Below are 23,969 nucleotides of genomic sequence, written 5' to 3' on the forward strand. Positions count from 1 at the left end.
GTGTGGGGGGGTGATGGTTAGTGGTGGTTGGTTGGCTGGTTGGTGGTGGTTGGATGGTTGTTGGTGGTTGGATGGTTGTTGGTGGTGGTGGGGTGGTTGCTTAACTGATTGGTGGCAGTTGGTTAGCTGTTGGTGGTGCTTGGTTGGCTGCTTGGTGGTGAGGGTGGTGGTGGGGTGGTAGTGGTTTGGTTGGCAGTGGTGGTGATTTGAGGGGTGATGGTGGTGGTTGCAGTTCAGTTGGTGGTGGAAGTGGTGGTTCAGTTGGTGGTGGAAGTGGTGGTTCAGTTGGTGGTGGAAGTGGTGGTTCAGTTGGTGGTGGAAGTGGTGGTTCAGTTGGTGGTGGTGTTGGTTATCTGAGTGGTGGTGGTGATGGTTGTTTGGGTGGTTTTTTTGGGAGGTGGTGGTGGTGATTTGGGTGGTGGTGGTTATTTGAGTAAAGGTAAGAATTAGTATAGTCTGCCCAATATGCCTAGGCATGCTAGTGGCCTTCTTTGTAATTAATATCTTATAACACGTAAATCACACATTGTAAGCTTTACGAGGAAATAAACATTTCGATTTGATTTGATTTTTGTGGTGGTGGTGGTGGTACAGTGGAACCTCAATTTTTGTCTTCAATTCATTCCAGAAAGTCTGACAAAAACCGAATTCGGCGAAAACTAAAGCAATATTTCCCATAAGAAATAATGTAAATCTAATTAATCTGCTCCAAACACCCGAAAGTATTAACCAAAAAGTACATTTTATAGAGAATAACATACAGATAACAATAAGAAATAAATATAAAGGACTATGAAATGGATAAATGAACATTTAACATAACTCTTACCTTTCTTGAAGACTCTTGTTGGTGTATGGAAGACGGCAGAGAGGGGAGAGGGAGGAGAGGTTGTTGTTTGGAAGGGATATCCCTTTCCATAAGGACTTCAGGTATCAAGTCCCTATCTGGGGTTACTTCCCTTCTTTGTCTTTTACTGGCACTAGGACCAGCTTGTAAGTCACTGGACCCCTATCGCACAAAAAATCTGTCCAGAGAGGTCTGTTTCTGGCGTCTCTTTAATACAGTGGACCCCCGCATAACGATCACCTCCAAATGCGACCAATTATGTAAGTGTATTTATGTAAGTGCGTTTGTACGTGTATGTTTGGGGGTCTGAAATGGACTAATCTACTTCACAATATTCCTTATGGGAAAAAATTCGGTCAGTACTGGCACCTGAACATACTTCTGGAATGAAAAAAGTTCGTTAACCGGGGGTCCACTGTATTTGCCTAAAATGGGACAAAGCACTGTCACTGAACATGTTGCAGACATGGCTTGCAACAGCTTTGTTAGGGTGATATCTCTCCACAAAACTTTGCAACTGACTCCACTTTGCACACGTGTCCTTAACCCTTTGAGGGTTTCGGACGTACTAGTACGGCTTACGACCCAGGGTTTTTGACGTACTAGTACGCCTAAATTCTAGCGCCCTCAAATCTAGTGGGAGAAAGCTGGTAGGCCTTCATATGAAAGAATGGGTCTATGTGGTTAGTGTGCACAGTCTAAAAAAAATCCTGCAGCACACAGTGCATAATGAGAAAAAAAAACTTTGACCATTTTTTTGGAATAAAACAGCGACTTTGCACTGTATTTTTGTATGGTATTTATTGTTGTATTCTAGTTTTCTTGGTCTCATTTTATAGAATGGAAGACATATTACAGAAATTGAGATGATTTTGACTGGTTTTACAATGAAAGGTACCTTGAAATTGAGCTCAAAGTAGCAGAAATGTTCGATTTTTACCAAATTTCAAAAGTAAACAAATCGTGCCAAGCATGCAATACACGTCAACTGGTGAGTCTAATATTCTTTCACAAGTGCGCCAATAATATTTATACCATTTTTTACACTAATGCAGTAGTCTGCATAACAGTAAATCTTATATTTTTTCTGAGAATAAAAATTCAAAGTGGAAAGCAAAAGAATATAAGAGGGGCCTTGAGACGTGACTAATGACCAGAGGAAATGTCATTTTAGTGCCAGGAATGTGTCTCTTGTTTATTCTGGACCCTATTCGGAAATTGGCATCTTTTGAAATTTGTGTGAAATTGGCAAAATTGCTAAATTCTGACCACTGTACTGGATAGTTGAATTTCATAAATGGGTGGTTTCTTGCACCCATTCGATAGAAAAAATGGAGTTCTAGCGAAATATTCATGTTTTTTGTCGACTAGTACAGTGGAATTGGCCGAAAATGGGGCTCAAAGTGGGCAAAATCGCCGATGCATAAACATCGCCGAGACCACTAACTTTGCGAGAGCATAATTCCGTAAGTTTTCCATCAAATTTCAAACTTTTGGTGTCTCTATGATCGGGAAAAGATTCTCTATCTTTTCATAAGAGAATTTTTTTTTTTTTTTTTTAAATTTGGCCGACCCTGAGAACGAGTTTCGGAGAGGGCCTGTCGACCTTCAAAGGGTTAATCACTGAAGAAGGCACATTCTCCCCTCTCTCTTCCTTCTCCTCTGAAGCAATTTCCTCAGCTGCGTTCTGTTGCTGTTCCAGTTGAAGGTGTTGCAGCTCTTCAGTGGTTAGCTCTTCCCTGTGGTCATCCACCAGCTTTTCCACATCCAGGCCACTCACATTCAACCCCATGGACTTCCCCAAAGCCACAATAGATTCCACAACAGGCATAGGGTTGTCAGGGTCAGCCTCAAACCCTTCAAAATCCTTCTGGCCACAATTTCTTGCCTTCTTTATCAAAGGGCTGGCACTCGGAACTTTCTTTGGCCCTATGGTGGCTTATTTAGCAGTTGAACTCGATAAACAAGCACAAAAAACAATGGATTATTACGAAATGTTTCGTATGAAAGAGCAGGGTAATATTCACCTGATGAGAAACAAAGCCAGACTGACTCAGAACACGTGCGTGGGATGCTTTATGTGAGCACTGGAAGTCAGACACGTTCAGTACGGCGAACGAAAACTGAAGTGTACGAAAACTGGGACAAAATGTTGATGAAAAAATCATTGAAAACCGAATTCAGTGAAAACCAGGGCAAAAAAAAACAGAGGTTCCACTGTATTTGTGTGGAGGAGGAAGGGGCTGTCAACAGCAGCAACAGTGGGAACTTCACAAGCCTTTGTTAAGGTTGTTATAGTGGAACTTTCCTGAGTGTTTGAAACACTTGAAGGTATTTGAAACATGTATTTTATTAACACACTGCTCCTCTCCCATTGTGCCAGGGTGACCCAAAGAAAAAAAAATACATTCACCATCATACATTTAATAGCTGTATTGCCAAAAGTGTGCAGACATCAGTTCAAATGACCTGAACTGTAACATCATCCCTCCTCCAAAGTGCAGGCATCATTGTCCATCTCAAGAACTGATATGCTTACAGAAGCCTACTGGATGTTCAAGCCTCTAGTACTCAAAATCTCCTTTATCCCCTCCCCCAACTCTTCCTGAAGCAACCCCCCCCCCTCCTTCCATCCACCCCAATTTATACACCCTCTTGGCCATCCTATTCTACTCCATCCTCATTAAATGCCTTAACCACTTCAACAACCCTTACTCAGCCCTCTGAATTATACCTCTGTTAACCCCACATCTTCTAATCTGTAATTTTCTTTCTGATTCCAAGAATTAGAAGCCACATACGTATTAAGTAAGAAAAAATATAGTTAATAGGCCAAATGAGACAAAATTGGGAGCTTACCACTCTTTGGTAGAGGAAATGGCAGATCAAACATAGTTTCATACATATGTAAAAGCTTTGCACCGATGTCAAGAGCATACTTGGTGTTCTCTATTCTACCTGAAGGAGCGTATACGCGGAATGGCATACCACTGCACAGAGTCTTCTGAAATATGAAAACACAAAACTATAAACCATTTTCATGTAACTTTTGTTTTATTTTTTAAATTCATATACACAAATGAGAAAAATCAAAATAGAACCTGTGTAACAAAATTTTAGTTTACTAGACTATTAGTTTACAAACTCTGGGAAGTACTTCTTTAATAAAAGAATAAATAGGTCCCCAACCAGAGAAGCTTCTACATGTTTCACTGAGTTATGTGAAGATTTACATCTTAACCCCTTAACTGTCCAAACATAGACCTATGCAATTACCGCTAGCACTCCAAATGTAGATCAATGTTCTATTTTTCCTGCCTCCAAATTTGGCATGATTGGCCTGAGATGCCTGGTCAGTATACAATGGGTTTTAACACTCGGTGTGCACAGTATTAAAAAAATCTGGGCCCACTTGGTATCTTGTGAGAGCAGCAGTCCAACTGAGCACCAGCTAGAGCAAACAGCATGGCAAACACCAGGAATTCACTGATATGTCTTACTAACACTCCCCTTTTAAGAGGAAAGTGATGTTGACCCTGATTTTAGTGGCTTTGAGATGGATGTGGCCAAATGTGGTTGAGGAAATATCAAAAACCTCGATAACAACCCATGTGCAACATTTGTGCCACATCCTTTCAATTTCAATATCACTGGTAGGGTCATCCTGCCAAAATGTCCTATAACCCATGCCCTAAGTAAAGAGAAATGATTCTGTGACATGCTTAATGTGTGTTCAGCAGGCAGGCTGGGAGGCCTGTTTATCAGCAAGTGATCACTATCCCACGTGTTCATACGATGCATTTTGCAATATTCCATTCGTTTTAGTGCTTGCAACTGGTGGTAAATAAGCCATGGTGGTAAATAAGCCACCATGGCCCCAAAGAAAGCTGCTAGTGCCAGGCCTTTGGTAAAGGTGAGAAACACTACAAAATTCAAGAAAGACATCATTGAAAAATATGAAAGTGGAGTGTGTGTGGCAGAACTTGACAGGATGTATCGGAAACCCCATACAACCATCGCTTCCATCGTGCCCAAGAAAAAGGAAATCAAAGAAGCTGTTGTTGCGAAAGGAGTGAATATGCTCACAAAAATGATATCGCAAGTACTCAAAGATTTTGAAAAGTTATTGTTGGTGTGGATCAATGAGAAAAAAATAGCAGGAGATAGTTTTATGCAGTGGATAATTTGTGAGAAGGCAAGGCAGTTGCATGCCGATCTCGTCAAGAAAATGCCTGCAACAAGTGCTGATGTTAGTGAATTTAAGGCCAGCAAAGGCTGGTTTGAGAGATTTAAGAAGTGTAGTGGCATACACAGTGGTAAGGCATGGTGAGGCTGCCAGTTCTGACAAATATGCGGCTGAAAAATATGTGCATGAATTCAAGGGGTATGTAAAGGCTGAAGAATTAAAACCCCAGCCAGTGCTCAATTGTGATGAAACAGGCTTCTTTTGGAAGAAAATGCCTACATCACGCAGGACGAAAAGGGACTACTAGGACACAAGCCTGTGAAAGACAGGCTTACTCTTTTGTTCTGAAGTAATGCTAGTGGGGATACACCTTTACTGGTGTATCACTCTGAAAATCACAGTGTGTTCAAAAAAAACAGTGTCGCCAAGAGTAACTTGTGTGTGATGTGGAAGGCTATCAGTAAGGCATGGGTCACGAGGGACATTTTCCTTGATTGGTTCAATGAAGTATTTGGCCACAGTGTGAAGAAATACCTCCTGGAAAATATACTGGAACTCAAGTGCCTCCTGGTAATGGACAATGCACCTGCTCATCCTCCAGACTTGGATGACCAAATGGTGGAGGAGTTTCGTTTCATCACAGTGAAGTTCTTGCCCCTAATACCACTCCTCTCATCCAGCCCATGGACCAGCAGATCATTTTGAACTTCAAAAAACTCTACACCAAAGCAATGTTTCAAAGGTGTTTTGATGTGACCTAAGACACTCCATTGACCCTAAGAGAGTTTTGGAAAGATCACTTCAGTATACCGTAATTGGGAGGGAGTGACTTGCAGGACTTTGAACTCTGCTTGGAGAAAATTGTGGCCAGATTGTGTCCAAAAGAGGGACTTTGAAGGGTTTGGTGCTTACCCTGGGGACCTAACCCCAGTTGTGGAATCTATTGTGGCATTGGGGAATTCCATGGGATTGGATGTGAGTGGTGAGAATGTGGAAGAGTTGGTGGAGAACCACAATTAAGAGCTAACCACTGAAGAGCTGCAAGAGCTTCATCTGCAACAGCAACAGACCACAGCTCAGGAAATTGCTTCAGAGGAGGAGGGAGAGAGGCAGAAGAAGGCGCCGCCTTCATAGATCAAGGAGATTTGTGCACTGGAGTAGGATGGAAAGATTTGTGGAGAAGCATCACCCTGACAGAGTTCTTGCAAGCGGTGTCGGCAACATGTACAATGACAATGTCTTGTCCCATTTTGGGGAAATTTTCAAGAGATGCCAGAAACAGAGCTCTCTAGACAGATATTTAGTGCCACAGGTGAGCAGTGACTCTCAAGCTGGTCCTAGTGGCATAAACAAAGAAGGGAAGTAACCCCAGGAAAAGCACTTGGTGCCTGAAGTTTTTATGGAAGGGGATTTCCCTTCCAAACAGTAATTATTCCATCCTCTCCTCTCCTCCAGTCTTCCATACACTAAGAAGAATCTTCAATAAAGGTAAGTGTCATGTTATTATTGTTTCATTCATGTCTCATTGTTTTCTGTGTATGTACATCTACATTTCGGGTAAAAAATTATTTTGTTTTAACTCTTTGACTGTCGCAGGCCCCTTTCTGAAACTGTCATTCTATGTCACAAAATATTCGAAAAAAAAAAATTTCTTAACAAAATGTTAGGATTATTTTACTGAGTGTTTTAAGCCTAAAAAAATTTTTGCCATCAGTACTTACCGAGATATAGAGGCACAAAGTTGGCAGAAAATGAGTGGCGTATGGCAACAGTGGCGAATGCCGCCCACCCGGTATTCTTTTATTTACTCCAATTCAAGGGTTTCTTGTATTTTCCATATTCTTATTTTCTAAGTAACTTATGAGGCCTGTGAGACCAAAGTAAGGTGCATTTTTCAAATATACACTCATTGTTTACAACACAATAACTGAACAAACATTATCACTATTGGATTGTGTATAAAACTTGTTTACACAAACAAACAATACAAAACATTGTGTATTACTATTGTTTCATAATATATACTATATACATATGTACAGTCAATGAACACTTTCCTAGAACTGCTGCAGCTTGTGGAACTCTTTGAAACATGAGTATATGCAGAGTAGTACAGTGGTCCATCAATAATCGTCCATAATCCGTTCCTGGAGTGTATTATCGAAATAGACGATTTTCGAATCAATTTTCCCCATAAGTATTAAAACAAAAAAATTTTATACATGAAATATAGATGTAGTACATAAACAATACAGTGGCACATGATGAATGAAACATTAACAGAATAACACTTACCTTTATTGGCGATTCTTCTTAGTGTATGGAAGACTGGAGAAGGAGACAGATTGGATTATTTACTGTTTGGAAGGGGAATCCCCTTCCATCAACACCTCAGGTACCAATTGCTTTTCTGGGGTTACTTCTCTTCTCTATTTCTTAATGTCACTAGGACCAGCTTGAGTCAATGGAGTCCTGTCTCGCAAAAAAACTGTCCAGAGAGCTCTGTTTCTGGCGTCTCTTTAAAACTTCCCTAAAATGGTCCAAGACTCTGTCACTGTACAAGTTGCCGATATGGCTTGCAACATACATCTCAGGGTGATGTTCCTCCATAAATCTTTCCATCCTACCCCACATTTCAAAAATCTCCTTAATTTCTGAAGAAGGCACCTTCTTCCATCTCTCTTCCTCCTCCTCTGCAGCAAGATTCTGAGCTGCGATCTGTTGCTCTTCTTGCTGAAGCTCTTGCAGCTCCTCAGTGGTTAGCTCTTCACTGTGGTCCTCCACCAACTCTTCCACATCCTCCAAACTCACATCCAACCCCATGGAACTCCCCAGTGCGACAATAGAGTTCACAGCTGACATAGGCTCATCAGGGGCTGCCTCAAACCCTTCAAAATCCCTCTTGTGGACACAATCTGACCACAATTTTCTCCAAGCAGAGTTCAAAGTCCTGGCAGTCACTCCCTCCCAAGCCTTACCTATAAGGCTTATGCAATGGAGAATACTGAAGTGCTCTTTCCAAAAATCTCTTAGGGTCAAGTGAGTGTCTGAGGTCATATTAAAGCACCTTTCAAACATTGCTTTGGTGTAGAGCTTTTTAAAGTTTGAAATGACTTGCTGGTCCATGGGCTGGAGGAGAGGAGTGGAATTTAGGGGCAAGAACTTTACTGTGATGAACCCAAACTCCTTCAGAATTAGGTCATCCAAGTTTGGAGGATGAGCAGGTGCATTGTCCATTACTAGGAGGCACTTGAGATCCAATTTCTTTTCCAGGAGGTAATTCTTCACACTTCATTGAACCACTCGACGAAAATGTCCCTCGTTACCCATGCCTTATTATTAGATCTCCAAAACACACAATTTACTCTTCATAACATTGTTTTTCTTGAACACTTTGGGGTTTTCAGAAGGGTACACTAGTAATGGCTTCACTTTGAAATCCCCACTAGCATTAGCACAGAACATGAATGAGCATCAGCCTGTATTTCATAGGCTTGTGTCCTGGCAGTGCCTTTTCTTCCTGAGTAATGTAGGTCCTCTTTGGCATTTTCTTCCAAAAGAGGCCTGTTTCATCACAATTGAATACTTATTCAGGTTTCAGTCCTTCAGCCTCTATGTACTCCTTGAATTCCTGCACATATTTTTCAGCCGCTTTGTCAGAACTGGCAGCCTCACCATGCCTTGCCACAGTGTGTATGCCAGTACGCTTCTTAAATCTCTCAAACCAGCCTTTGCTGGCCTTAAATTCACTCACATCACTAGTTGCAGGCAATTTCTTTACCAAATCGTCATGCAACTGTCTAGCTTTTTCACAAATAATCAACGTCATAAGACTATCTCCTGCTAATTGTTTCTCGTTTGCCCACACCAATAATAACTTCTCAACGTCTTCGAGCACTGGTGATCTCAATTTTGTCAGCATGTTTACCCCCTTTTCAACAACAGCGTCCTTTATTTCCTTTTTCTTGGCTATGATGGATGATATGGTTGTACGGGATTTGTTATACATCCTGGCCAGTTCGCCCACATGTATGCCACTTTCATACTGTTCAATCATGTTTTTCTTAAATTCAATCATATTTCTCACCTTCTTTGCCAAAGGCTTGGAACTAGGAGCTTTCTTTGGAGCCATGGTAGCTTATTTAGCACTTCCAAGCACTAAAATCAATGGAATATTATGAAATATTTCGTAGGAGCAAGTGAGGGGACCGTCGCTCACTGGTAAACAATGGCACACTGGCTGGGAAGGCAGGCCCAGGCGGCTCAGAGCGTGAGTATGCCTCCCGGACAAAGGACAATTAACGAGTTAACGGACCATTTGCGAGCCAATGTTTAGACAAAATAACAGGACTATTTCCGAAATGGACGACTGATTTCAGGCCGGACGATTGAGGGACCACTGTACTTGACACTCCTCACACATAAAACGAGTGTTTCTGGGCATTTTGTGGTATGTCCACATACAAAACACCTCTTCTGAGCAGTTTTCTTGAAAGCAGTAGGAGGCAGTTGTATGGCGTAGTGATCACCAGGCCTCAAACGAGATGGCATGTGTTGGCAATTTCGTGGGCGCTGGTCTATTGCAGGTGTTGCTCCTTGGTACTTGGCGATTATTTGTCTGATGACTGACAAACAAAATTCACCATATTTTGGTTTGCTGTTGGTCCTCAACTTGTATATGTAATAAGCATTTAACATGGAAATACAGTGGACCCCCGCTTAACGATCACCTCCAAATGCGACCAATTATGTAAGTGTATTTATGTAAGTGCGTTTGTATGTGTATGTTTGGAGGTCTGAAATGGACTAATCTACTTCACAATATTCCTTATGGGAAAAAATTCGGTCAGTACTGGCACCTGAACATACTACTGGAATGAAAAAAGTTCGTTAACCGGGGGTCCACTGTATCAAGAAGATGGAAAAAAAGTTTTATATACCACTTACAACTCTTGCATACACAATCAGCAAACCCAATCTGCATGTCACATTTGTCCACTAAGCTCATATTGAGGTTGTAATCCATGACAGCTGCAGGTTTTAGAATGGATTCATTGGTCTCTCTATTATGCCTGCCAGTGTGTGCCATTTGGTTTCGGTGAACTGATGTCAACAATGTGACATAACATTTGTCATGCCACCGAAATGCCATGATGTCATTGGCAGCAAAGACCTGCACCTCACCTCTGCGAGTGCCAGCGTCGAACCTTGGCATATGCTTACAATTAGCACGCACTGTGCCACACATGTCTGTCAGGTTCACTTGCAAGAAATCACTGAGTATGGGGCTTGTGTACCAGTTATCAGTGCAGTATGGCCCCGCTTTACGGCGTTTTGCTTTATGGCGTTCCGCTAATATGGTCATTTCAAATTATGACCAAAACTCGCTATACAGCTCCCCCACCTGACTTTCTAATACGGTCACCGCGCCCCACCCTGTTTGTTTACATTCTCTGTGAGATCCGTAAGCACTAAGTCTCTCCAATTTGTCTGGAAACTCCAAAATTTCAAGTGTCTTTAAAAGTTATTTCATATTTTATATATACTCTGATAATTATACTTATGTATACCTGTACCTAAATACACCTACATACTGTGCTGGTGCGCAGGTACACATTAAAATCAGTACGAGTGTCTTATGTCTCCAGACGTCATATTAGTAATGATAATAATAATCACTGAGTCTCATTAAATGTCGTATATTACGTTAATATACACATTTTCATTAATCCATCTGTAATATTTTTTCAAAATTATATAATAAACATGATGCATAACATATAAATATGATAAATACACCCCACAGTAGAATAGATGAACATAAATATGAGATGTGGTAGCAGACAACTTGCACAAGTGACGCCATATTAGAAATGATGATAATAATAATAATAGTAGGTTGGTAAACAGCAACCGCCCAGGGAGGTACTACCGTCCTGCCAAGTGAGTGTACAACGAAAACCTGTAATTGTTTTACATGATGGTAGGATTGCTGGTGTCTTTTGTCTGTCTCATAAACATGCAAGATTTCAGGTATGTCTTGTTACTTCTACTTGCACTTTGGTCACACTACACATACATGTACAAGCATATATATACACACCCCTCTAGGTATTCTTCTATTTTCTTTCTAGTTCTTGTTCTTGTTTATTTCCTCTTATCTCCATGGGGAAGTGGAACAGAATTCTTCCTCCGTAAGCCATGCGTGTTGTAAGAGGCGACTAAAATGCCAGGAGCAAGGGGCTAGTAACCCCTTCTCCCGTATAAATTACTAAATTTAAGAGGAACTTTCGTTTTTCTTTTTGGGCCACCCTGCCTTGGTGGGATACGGTCAGTGTGTTGAAAGAAAGAATAATAATAATAATCACCAAGTCTCATTAAATGTCGTATATTACGTTAATATACACATTTTCATTAATTCATCCATGATATTTTTTTCAAAATTAAATAATAAACATGATACATAACATATAAAGATGGTAAATACACCCCACAATAGAATAAATAAACATAAATATGAGATGTGGTACCCAGATAACTTGTACAAGTGATGGCAAGAATAACATTTTCTCTAACCTAAGAGAAAATGTGTTACTGGGGGTAACTGTAGAAAATTATTCCTTTCGTATGTAAGTATATTCAGGTATACACAAATACAGTTACATAGATTATCATACATAACAGCTTATGTGTAGAGAACCTAGGATAACACAAAAAAGTCTGTGACTTATTTCCATTGCCTTCACTCAGAGCGTAATTTCTTCTAAAAATTATGTTACATGAGAATGGGAGCATTCTTCTTTATTTATTCTACTGTATCAATGTAGAAACAACTTGTACACAATGTAACTTGTACACAAACCAGACGTGTACACTTTGTTTACAAAACTTACTTTCGCCTGGTTTGTTTACATAACTCGGCGCCTGTCCTCCCTCATGTACTCATTCTCTCTCTCTCTCATTTATTCGTTTTATTTATTTATTTATTTTTATTTATTTATTAATTTGAACATGATACAGTGAAGTACAAAAGAATACAGTTAAATGCAGCATGCCAAAGCCACCTGAATGCATAGCATTACGGGCAGGCTTAAAATTAACTTAAGATTAAATAAGCAATGATATATTCAGTGGTACAAAAATTATTGTAAAACAGATAACAATTTAGTACAAATGAGTATTACAAAGACAGGTTATATGGTCATTTACTGTGTTGCTGTGTAATCAGTAGAATGGAGTATTCTGTTAGGTAATGAAGTTAAATAGTAACAAAGTTTGATTGGGTCACAGGTTGACATTTATGAGATACAATAGTGAAATAAATATATGAGATACAATTTATGAGATACAATTATTCAGTATTTATTTAGTTGAGGGTGAGTAAGTGATTTTTGAGAAGAGACTTGAATTTATAAACAGTGTTTCTTTTATATTCACAGATAATGAATTCCAGATTTTAGGGCCTTTTATGTACATTGAGTTTTTGCATAGCGTGCTATGGACACGAGGAACATCAAAGAGTGATCTGTGTCTTGTGTTATGGTCATGTGTTCTGTTGAGGTTGGTAAGGAGATGTTTGAGGGGAGGGTTTATGTCAGAGTTAAGTGTTCTATGTATGTAGTAGGTGCAGTAATAAGTATGGATGTTTTGTATTGTGAGTAGGTTTAGAGTTTTGAATATTGGTGGAGTGTGCTGCCAGTAGTGGGAATTTATCATTCTGACTGCATTTACTTACTCCTGACCCTACATTAAGACTACAAATATTTTAAGGTAAGTAATGAGTGAACTGTAAATACATTTTATTGCTCTGGGATGCTCAAATATCATAGAATATATGTGTGGGTGGAATGGCCTGGTATGGTAGCCCGGCTGACTACCATACATACCACACTTGATTTCTTACAATAAATACTACTTGTCTCACCTTAGATTAAGACTATAAATATTTTAAGGTAAGTAATGAGTGCACTATGTGTGTATTGTACTTTTTATTGTTTTTTGATGCCTAGTTCTATTGCTAACTTAATATATGTTAGTGTAAACTTTTTTTTTTTTATCACACTGGCCGATTCCCACCAAGGCAGGGTGGCCCGAAAAAGAAAAACTTTCACCATCATTCACTCCATCACTGTCTTGCCAGAAGGGTGCTTTACACTACAGTTTTTAAACTGCAACATTAACACCCCTCCTTCAGAGTGCAGGCACTGTACTTCCCATCTCCAGGACTCAAGTGTTATCTAGTATTTGTATGCATTTATAAGTGGAAAAAAAGGGTGTTCCACTTTACGGCGATTTCCGATTTACGGCGGTAGCCTGGAACCTAACCTGCCATATAAGTGGGGCCCTACTGTATATAACATATGCCCCTTACCAAGATATGATTCCATCATTGTTCGAACCACATCACCAGAGATACCCAATAACTTCTTGGTATCTCTCAATGTATTACTCTCAGTGTACACAATGATATCCAAAATGAGACCACTTCTGCAATCACACAGTACAAATAACTTTATACCAAAGCGTTTCCTCTTGCTTGGTATGTACTGCTTGAATGAGAGTCAATAACAAGCTTCCTGAAGGGATAAAAATACATGCAACATTGTTTCAGGTACATAAACACATTTCTGATCTTATATAACCTGTCTCTACTGTCAGGCCTTGTTTTGTCTGAAAAGTGTAACATACGTAACAGTATCAAAAAGCGATTCACACCTATGTCACTAAAACCTGGGGTTGAAATCAGGTGTTCTGTTGACCAGTATGTGGTGACAGTGTGCTTATACACATGTGGCATAAGCATTATTGTGGCAAAAAACAGGTACATCTCTGCCACAGTTGTCCTTCCACTGGTGTAGCCATGATCTTGGTGAGAGAATTGTATTTGCCTTGGTGTACTCATAGTATTTGTTGGTTTCCCTGACAATAATGTCCATCAGGGGTTCATCGAAGAATAACTGAAAGCATTCCAGTTCAGTAGCATTGTTCCCAAGTGTACACGATGGCCGTATTCCACTTTGTGTTTCATCAAACTCATGGGGACTGAGAACAAACTAGTCACCTTGCTGCCAATCCCAGATGCAGTCTGCTGGTGGGTTCTGAATGTTGAAACATGGTTGTGGTTGTGCAGGTTGTGGTTGTGCAGGCTGTGGTTGTGCAGGCTGTGGGAGTGTGGGGTTGGGTGAGGCTGGTTGTAATTGTGCAAAGTCAGCAACGTCGGTAGTAGCGTGGCCCGCTGCTGGTGCCACACAACTCGTGCCACTATCACTACACCACCTGCTGCCTCACTCACATCATTCATACCCATCGTAACAATATCGTCATCTTCACTATCAGGTAATGGTGTAGGGCCATAGGATGTGCTCCAAGATTTACTCCTTCCCCTTGGAACAGCATATGACGCACTACCAGACCGTATGCTATGTCGCATATACTGCCGCTTCACTGGGGAATATTCACCCTCACTGTTGCAATTAGAACTGCTTTCAATAGCTTTGAAATCACTATCACTTTCACTGTTCACATCTGAGTCTTGTACATGGGCAAACAGTTTCCTCTTTCGTCCTGGTACAGGTGAACGTGAACGAGCCGGCCCAAACAAGAGGTGGAAGGTCGTGGGTCATCTGGGTTTTCATCACTAATTACGTTATCCTGGTCACTGTTTTTGGTCATACCCGCTTGAAAACCATGGAATTCACTTTCACTGACACTTCCATTGCTGTTAGAGCTATCACTTGGGAACAAAGGACCTCCAATCCGCCGAGGAGTGAGGTACTTCTTACCGCCATGCATGGTGAAAATGGACTACCAAGATGGCATTCCCACAATGCACCATTGAGTCCCAGATTTTTTTCACAGGGTGCACACCCACCACTCAGACCCATTCCCTCTCACGTAGGCCTACCAGCTTTCCCCCACTTGATTTGAAGCCGCTAGAATATACGCATATAAATGTCCGAAACAGTGGCGCGTAAGACGTATATATATGACCAAAACAGTCAAAGGGTTAATACTTTTGGGTGTCTGGAACGGATTAATTGGATTTACGTTATATCTTATGGGGAAAATGGCTTCGTAAATCATCAATTTCACTATTAGTCACACTCTCTAGAAAAGATTAATTACGAAAAATGAGGGTCCACTGTAATCCGTTCAAGACACTCAAAAGTATTAAAAAAAATATTTTTTTACATGAAATATACATTTACCTACACAGAAAACAATGAGACCTGAAGAATAAAACAGAAATAACATGACACTTCTTTATTGAAGACTCTTCTTAGCGTATTGAAAAGGGAAGGAGAGGAGAGGATGGAGAAATTACTGTTTGGAAGGGGGAATCCCCTTCCATAAAGACTTCAGGTACCAAGTCCTTTTCCAGGGTTACTTCCCTTCTTTGTTTTTTAATGCCACTAGGACCAGCTTAAGTCACTGGACCCCTGTTGCTCAAAAAAGTGTTCCAGAGAGGTCTGTTTCTGGAGCACGTTAGGAACTGTGGTGGCGGCAGGGGAGTGTGTTAGGAGACAGGACAGGATAGTCCTTCAACATGACAGAAATATCAACTCTACGGCTTATATATCTAGCACAATTCATCTAATATGACATAATAAACAATATTAATAACATAAAAACATGATAATACTCTAGAATGAATAAAATATGTCATATGTCTCTCTCCCTAACCGACAAGTGTTGTTGTGTTGTTTGTTGTTGGGTGTATAAGGGCCACTGAAAGATGAGCCTTACGCAGTGGTGGTGATGGCAGCAGCAGAGACGGCGGTGTTAGTCAGTAGCTCTACATACCTCCAACAACATTGGAGGAGTCGGTTTCGTGCTGTCCTTTTCCTATCGATTAATCACTTAACTTACTAGCTACACTGTTAATACTACACTTGATCGCTGGCTGACGGTATAGCCTTTATCAACTCCTGCTGCTTTAGTATCGTACATATTGAAGAATCACTGAAGGTGGCACATTCTCCCCTTTCTCTCAGTCCTTTACCAAAGGACTGGCAGGCACTAGGAATTTTCTTTCAGCTTATTTAGCAGTTGCAAGCACTAAAAAGAATGGAATAATACGAAATGTATTGTACGAACGTGTGGGATCGTGCTCAATGGCTGATAAACAACGGCAAACTGAGTGTCAGGCTGCTGTTGCCATGCGGACGTGTTAGAGACGAATGACTATTGCCGAGCTCAATGACTATCACCGAGCCAATATTTTGACGAAAAAACATTATGATTTCCAAATACGTATTATGAAATCCGACTACTACAATATCTGGGGGTCCACTGTATAAGGCATAATAAGCATGACTGGCAAGTAATACGCATTTTCACTTGTTTAGGAATCAGATATGAAGACTGCATCGTTTGTAATACCTGTTGGATCACGAGTGGCTCTCTCTGAAACAAAAAGGGAGACAAGAAGTCAGAGACACACAGGCAGATTGAAAGACAGATAAGCAGAGACAGACAGATAGACACACAGGCAATGTTTGTGTGTAACAGTGGAAACAAATACAGCCAAAGTTCATTGGAGTAGTGCATGATCATCAAGTGTCCCTCTGCTGCTGCACTGTCAGCAGTGGAGTGGCACTCATTTTACACCATGCTTCAAGGAGTTTCATATACTCCAGCATGTCTAAAACATTGCTGGGATTTATAAATAATTTGTATACAGGTGTCCCTCAACATTCGCGAGGGTTAGGGGATCAAGAGCCTCGCGAATGTTGAAAAACCGTGAATGATTCGTGCCCCAATATATTGTAGGGAAATATAATACAATACTGCTTAACTTGTTGAACCATGAACAATCATAAAATACATGAAAACGTCGTAAATTGTACTAAATATATACATGTTATACTTTAATAACATGTATGTTATTAAATACCACAGACTCCACCACTGCCTCCACCAATGCCTCCACCACTGCCTCCACCAATGCCTCCACCACTGCCTCCACCAATGCCTCCACCACTTCCTCCACCAATGCCTCCACCAATGCCTCCACCACTTCCTCCACCACTGCGAGTCCCTACTACCCTCCCTCCGACCCCTGCAACTGGCAGCCAGCCCTCCCACCACTCAGTGTGGCGAGTGTTTTGTTTGTTCATTATTTGCTATTAAACTACAGTATAAATAATGTAAACACATTCATGACTGCATATTGGAATGGCTATTTGAACAGGTATTGGAAGGTGACATCATGTGTTTACTCTTGAACACAGCAAAGAATCAAACATTTCTGCTACTGCTAATAATAACAATAGTAATAATAATAATAATAATAATAATAATAATAATACGATATAATTGAAGAAGGAAATTGTACAAAAATACAGTGGACCCCCGGTTAACGAACTTTTTTCATTCCAGTAGTATGTTCAGGTGCCAGTACTGACCGAATTTTTTCCCATAAGGAATATTGTGAAGTAGATTAGTCCATTTCAGATCCCCAAACATACACGTACAAACGCACTTACATAAATACACTTACATAATTGGTCGCATTTGGAGGTGATCGTTAAGCGGGGGTCTACTGTACGAGGGAGTGGTTGACACATCTTCAGTGTGGCTTTGTTTATGTTGGAGTGAACATTAATCTCCCTGCTCTTCCAAACATTTCACAATAATTCAGTGGTAGAGGCAGTGATAGAGGCAGTGGTATTTACTAACATATACATATGTTATAAATAATAATAGTACATGTTAATATTAATAACATTTATAATAATAATAATAAATGTTATTCATAATGTACTATTATTATTTATAACATATGTGTTAGTAAATATCACTGCCTCTACCACTGCCTCTATCACTGCCTCTACCACTGCCTCTACCACTGCCTCTACCACTGCCTCTACCACTCCAGTCACACTCAATCTACAAGCGCCAAACAATGAATTATTGTGAAATGTTTGGAAGAGCAGGGAGACTAATGTTCACTCCAGCATAAACAAAGCCACACTGACGATGTGTCAACCACTCCCTCGTATTTTTGTACAATTTCCTTCTTCAAGTTAATTTTAAGCCAGCCCGTAATGCTATGCATAGTATAAGTGGCTTTGGCATGCTGCTCTTATCTGTATTTTTTTTTTTTTTTTGTACCTCTGTAAGTGTGCTCAAATTATAAATAAATAAATAAATAAATAAATAAATAAATAAATATCGTATTATTATTATTATCATTATTATTATTATTATTATTATTATTATTATTATTATTATTATTATTATTATTATTATTATTATTATTATTATTATTATTATTATTATTATTATTATTATTATTATTATTATTATTATTAGCAGTAGCAGAAATGTTTGATTCTTTGCTGTGTTCAAGAGTAAACACGTGATGTCACCGTCCAATACCTGTTCAAATAGCCATTCTAATATGCAGTCATGAATGTGTTTACATTATTTATACTGTAGTTTAATAGCAAATAATGAACAAACAAAACACCACACAGTGGTGGGAGGGCTGGCTGCCAGTTGCGGGGGTCGGTGGGAGGGTAGTAGGGACTCGCAGGTGGCGGGAAACTTGAATATGATTTGGCGGCTGGGAATTTGGTGGCTGGGAATTTGGCGGTTGGGAATTCGCGAATGTGTGAAGCCCGCGAAAGCTGAAAACGTGAATGTTGAGGGAGACCTGTACATTTCTAGACAAGAGTATGTGACCAAGGCAGGTGAAAATATTCACCTCTCAGTGTGTTTGTGACTATTTAATCATCATCTCAGTAGCTAATATTAGTGTCAGAGCAAAGATTACCTATAAAATCACAAGAACTACTATAAACTTTAATTATCAGAATATATAAAAATTATATAAATTTAAAATAAAATGAAAAAAGGTATATCAGCAATACTTCTGCAAGCAGCAGGACTCCATGTTGCCATTAGGCGAGCATCCAGCGCCAACTTTGCAGCCTTATATCTCGGTAAGTACTGACTCAATTGTTTTTTGTCTTATTGCCACAGAAAATTGCCCTCCTTATTTAATTTTTTTTTTTAAATATTCAGAGAGCTAGCAGTCCAAATGTAGATCTATGTTCTGGTAGTTAAGGGGTTAAAAACCAATATTATTAAACATACATGTTTATCCTTTGTTCAGCCAGATTTTTGTACATTTTAGCTGACATCTGCTTTATGGAGGTCTGTTTTTATCAAAAGTTGACTGTATTAGTCCAAGGACAGACTATGGTGCTGTACTCTGTGTGGATCATATTAGTCCAGGATAGATGGAGGTGCAATACTCTGTGTGGATCATATTAGTCCAGGATAGATGGAGGTGCAATACCATGTGTGGATCATATTAGTCCAAGCAGAGACTAGAGATAGCACCTTACTCCATCTGCTACATGAAAGATACAAACTACCCTCCCTAATATATCAGAATTATATTATAAAGGCACAGGGAATAAATTTCCAAGTTTTTACTTCATAAGTGAAGTCATACAAATATTTACTTCTTTATAAGTAAAGTCACATGAAGCTTATTTCTCTAAGTTGAATGCTTACCTCCTTATAAGTGAAGTCACACACAATGAAGCACACAAGGTAGGTGACCATTGGCACTGACTTCATGAAAGTCACTTGTGTGAGGCCTTCACTTGGTGTATCATCCTCCTCTCTCTGTAAGATCAATGTTCAAAACTATGAAACAAGGACTCACGACACAACATACAGGTATATATACTCACAATAGATTTAGATTTAGATCAACTTGAATGTATCACTAATTCCTGCACAAGGAATGAACATGGAGAATAAATTATAGCTAAATTTATTTATTTATTTATTTATTTTTATTTGGACATGATACAAAGTTGTACAAAGAAATATAATGATTGGGTGTACATGCCAAAAGCCCCTTGTATGCAGAGCATTATGGACAGGCTTAAAATTAACTTATAATTAACTAAGCAATGATCAGTTGTAGAAATTACAGTAAACAAATTACAACATGAAGTACAAATGAGTATTTCAAATAAGAAGCATTAAAGTTGTACAAATTTGTTGCATAACAATGTATAATATAATTGAATCAGATCGAGTAAAATCAATTATTTTTATTGCAGAAAGAGGTCATATGGTCATTAGATGAGTTACTGCGCATACAAGAGAATGGGGTATTCTATTCGGTAATGTAATTAAAAAAAAATAGTTTGATAGGGTCACAGGTTATACATTCATGAGATTCAGTTATTCAGTATTTATTTAGTTGTGGTTTATAAGAAAAGTCTTGAATTGATAAACAGACAGTATTTCTTTTACATTCACAGGTAATGAATTCCAGATTTTTGGGTCGATGTGAATTGAGTTTTTACATAGTGTGAGATGGACACAGGGAACATCAAAGAGTGATCTGTACCTTGTGTTATGGTCATGTGTTCTGTTGAGGTTGGTAAGGAGAAGTTTGAGGGGAGAGTTTATATCTGAGTTTAGTGTTCTATGTATATAGTAGGCACAATAAAAAGTATGGATGTTTTGTACGGTGAGTAAGTTTTGAGTTTTGAATACTGGAGGGGTATGCTGCCTGGAGTGGGAATGAACTACAATGTTTCGAGTTACTCTTTGATGAACCCCTGATAGAAATTGTCAGGGAAAGCAACACATAGTTGGATTACACCATGGCAAACACAATTATTTCACCAAAATCATGGCTACACCAGTGGAAGGAGATGTATGTGGCTGAGATGTATCTGTTCTTTGCCACAATAATGCTTATGCCACATGTGTATATGCAGACTGTCACATCATGCTGGTCAACAGACTACCTGATTTCAACCACAGCTTTCAGTGATATAATACCAGTGAATCGATTTCTGCTACTGTTACGTATGCTACACTTCTCAGACAAAACAAGGCCTGACAGAAACAACAGGCTATGTAAGATCAAATATGTGTTTATGTATCTGAAACAAAAGTTATGTATGTATTTTGATCCCTTCAGGAAGTTTGTTACTGATGAGTCCTTGACTCTGTTCAAAGGAAGACTGTTGTTCAAGCAGTATATACCAAGCAAGAGGAAATGCTTTTATATAAAGTTGCTTGTAAATAAAAAAAAGGCACAATACAGTGACTGGAACAATACACAAATAACCAGCACATAGAAGAGAGGAGCTTACGACGACGTTTCAGTCCGACTTGGAACATTTACAAAGTCACACTAAAGAAAAGGAGAGGAGGGAGTATATATAGGCAGGAGGTGGTAGTAGTAGTAGTAGTGGAGGTAGAAGATAGTAGTGGGGAAGGTAGTGAGGAGGAGGAGGAGGAGCCAGTCAAATACAGTACTAAGAAAGACGAGCACTGCAAGGGAGCTAGGTGCCCACAAAGGGAGGAAAAACAAATAAATGAAGGAGGAAATGCCCAAGGCAGAAGAACGACAATCCAAAGGAGAAAAAGGAAAGATGAAAGGGGAAGAGGGAGAAGAAGAAAAAGGAGGAATAAGGTTAAGTCATGGGTGTTCTGAAGTTTGGAGCATTTTACAATGTAGTGGGAAAGGAAGGCATCTACAAAGACGAAGCCAGGACTAAGATTCATACAAGGAAAGCTGTGTATTAGGGAGAATTCAACCAGACAGTGACTGTTGAAGTTGGAAATAGGGAAGACAGTTTTAGCAGAAGACCAGTCAATAGGATGACTGTGATCTCTGACATGACAGAAAAGAGCATTGTTAGTGTCGGCAAGCCTAACACTACTTTTGTGCTCCCTAAGTCTGTCAGAAAGAGATTGGCCAGTTTCTCCTGAAGAGGACAGGAGGAACAAGAAATAGTAAACACCAGGAGCATCTAATGAGGGAGGAGAGGTATGAACGAAATTAGTGCGAAGAGTGTTAGACTGACAAAGTAAGTTTGATGTCTAAGGAACGGAAAGAGTTGTTGAGATTAGAAAGGCTGGACAGAAGAGTTCCCAGGAGTAGAGAGTTTGGGAGAGAAGAAAGTACATTTAGCACGTGAGAGGGCAGTCTATGAAATGGGAAGGGTAGCCAAGACGGGAAAATGAATTATGAAGAGTGGAAATTTCTGATTGAAGAAACTGAGGATCACAAATGCAGAGAGCATGGAGAAAGAGGGAGATAAGAACACTTTTCTTGACAAAGGAAGCATGATAAGAAAAGTAGTGAATATGTACATGCCACTGTACATAGGCTTGCAGTAAATGGAATAAGGAAAACCTCTAGAGGTTCTGTCACTTATTCTCTTGCTTGATAAATTAGACACATATGCAACACTTGAGTATCTTTATTGAGGAAACGTTTTGCCACAGTGGCTTCATCAGTCCATACAAAGAAGAATGGTGAAGAACAGGAAGAGTATGAGGTAATCAGTCCCTCAGCCTTGAGTCGATGTGGTCAGTCCATCAATCTTGAAAAGAATACAGCATATGTGCGGAGAAGTTGCTTATATACTGTAGGCAGGAGAGGTGCAGCAGTTGTAGGTGGTATCACATTTGTCCAATGTAGAAGTAGGTCATGCCCATTGGACAAATGTGATGCCACCTACAACTGCTTCATCTCTCCTGCCTACAGTATATAAGCTACTTCTCTGCAGATATGCTGTATTCATTTCAAGATTGATGGACTGACCACATGGACTCAAGGCTGAGGGACTGATTACCTCATACTCCTCCTGTTCTTCATCACTGTTCTTTGTATGGACTGATGAAGCCACTGTGTGGCAAAACATTTCCTCAATAAAGATACCCAAGTGTTGCATGTGTGTCTAATTTTTCAACTTGTCGGTTGTCTGAACTGCTCATCCACATTTTCTTGCTTCTTGGCTGGCTAAGACCCTCACTCCCTTTCTTGGTACTTTTTCTCCTGCCCACCTCCGTCACTCTCAAGACTTCATTGAACGGGTTCGCTCTCTCCCGACCTGTAGGATGCTTAGCCTTAATGTTGAGTCCCTCATCACCAATGTCCCTCTTGATGATGTCCTTGATTTTCTTAGAGAGAAGGCCAATGAAGGGTTTCTTCATCTTTCTATACCTACTGATGTCTTTTTTTATCTAATCCGCCTCTGTGTGGACTCTAATTCCTTTTTCTTCCAAGGGAAATATTATTCTCAAACCTTCGGTGTGGTTATGGGCTCTCCTCCTCCTCTTCCTACTATCGATGTGTGCCCTTCACTCTGGCTCAGCTATGTAGATGACATCTTTGCTCTGTGGCCTCATGACTCGAGTCTCTTCAAACCACATCTTGATGCTCTTAATAATCTTGCCCCTTCCATTAAGTTTAAAGCTCAATGGGAATCTAATTCCTTGCTTCCTTTCCTTGATGTCCATGTCCATCGCTCAGATACAGATTTTGCCTTTTCCGTTTACCGCAAGCCTATGCACAGTGTCATGTACATTCACTACTTTTCTTATCATGCTTCCTCTGTCAAGAAAAGTGTTCTTATCTCCCTCTTTCTCAGTGCTCTCCGCATTTGTGATCCTCAGTTCCTTCAATCAGAAATTTCCATTCTTCATAATTCATTTTCCCGTCTTAGCTACCCTTCCCATTTCATAGACTCTGCCTTCTCACGTGCTAAACATAATTTCTTCTCTCCCAAACTCTCTACTCCTGGGAACTCTTCTGTCCTCTGCCTTCCCTACATTTCTGGTCTTTCTAATCTCAACAACTCTCTCCGTTCCTTAGACATCAAACTTATTTTCCACCAGACTAACACTCTTCACACTAATCTCGTTCATACCTCTCCTCCCTCTACAGATGCTCCTGGTGTCTACTCTTATTTTTTGTTCCTCCTGTCCTCTTCAGTACTTTGGAGAAACTGGCCGATCTCTTTCTGACAGACTTGGGCAGCACAAAAGTAGTGTTAGGCTTGCCGACACTAATAATGCTCTTTTCTGTCACGTCAGAGATCACAGTCATCCTATCGACTGGTCTTCTGCTAAAACTGTCTTCCCTACCTCCAACTTCAA

The 23,969-nt window shown here is 39.9% G+C and overlaps 1 protein-coding gene across 2 annotated transcripts in view; it reads right to left on the reverse strand.

Moving 5' to 3' along the window:
• LOC128693898 (glutamyl aminopeptidase) overlaps positions 1-23,969 on the reverse strand; it is a gene marked incomplete at its 5' end in the record, with an annotated part of 230,118 nt that overhangs the window by 189,850 nt on the left and 16,299 nt on the right. For both annotated transcript variants that reach the window (XM_070080135.1, XM_070080137.1), the window contains 2 exon segments: positions 3,707-3,851; positions 19,563-19,676. In XM_070080135.1, the coding sequence (XP_069936236.1) occupies positions 3,707-3,851; positions 19,563-19,676 (259 nt within the window).

The sequence above is a fragment of the Cherax quadricarinatus genome, unplaced genomic scaffold, assembly GCF_038502225.1.
Source record: "Cherax quadricarinatus isolate ZL_2023a unplaced genomic scaffold, ASM3850222v1 Contig168, whole genome shotgun sequence".
Classification (NCBI taxonomy): domain Eukaryota; kingdom Metazoa; phylum Arthropoda; class Malacostraca; order Decapoda; family Parastacidae; genus Cherax; species Cherax quadricarinatus.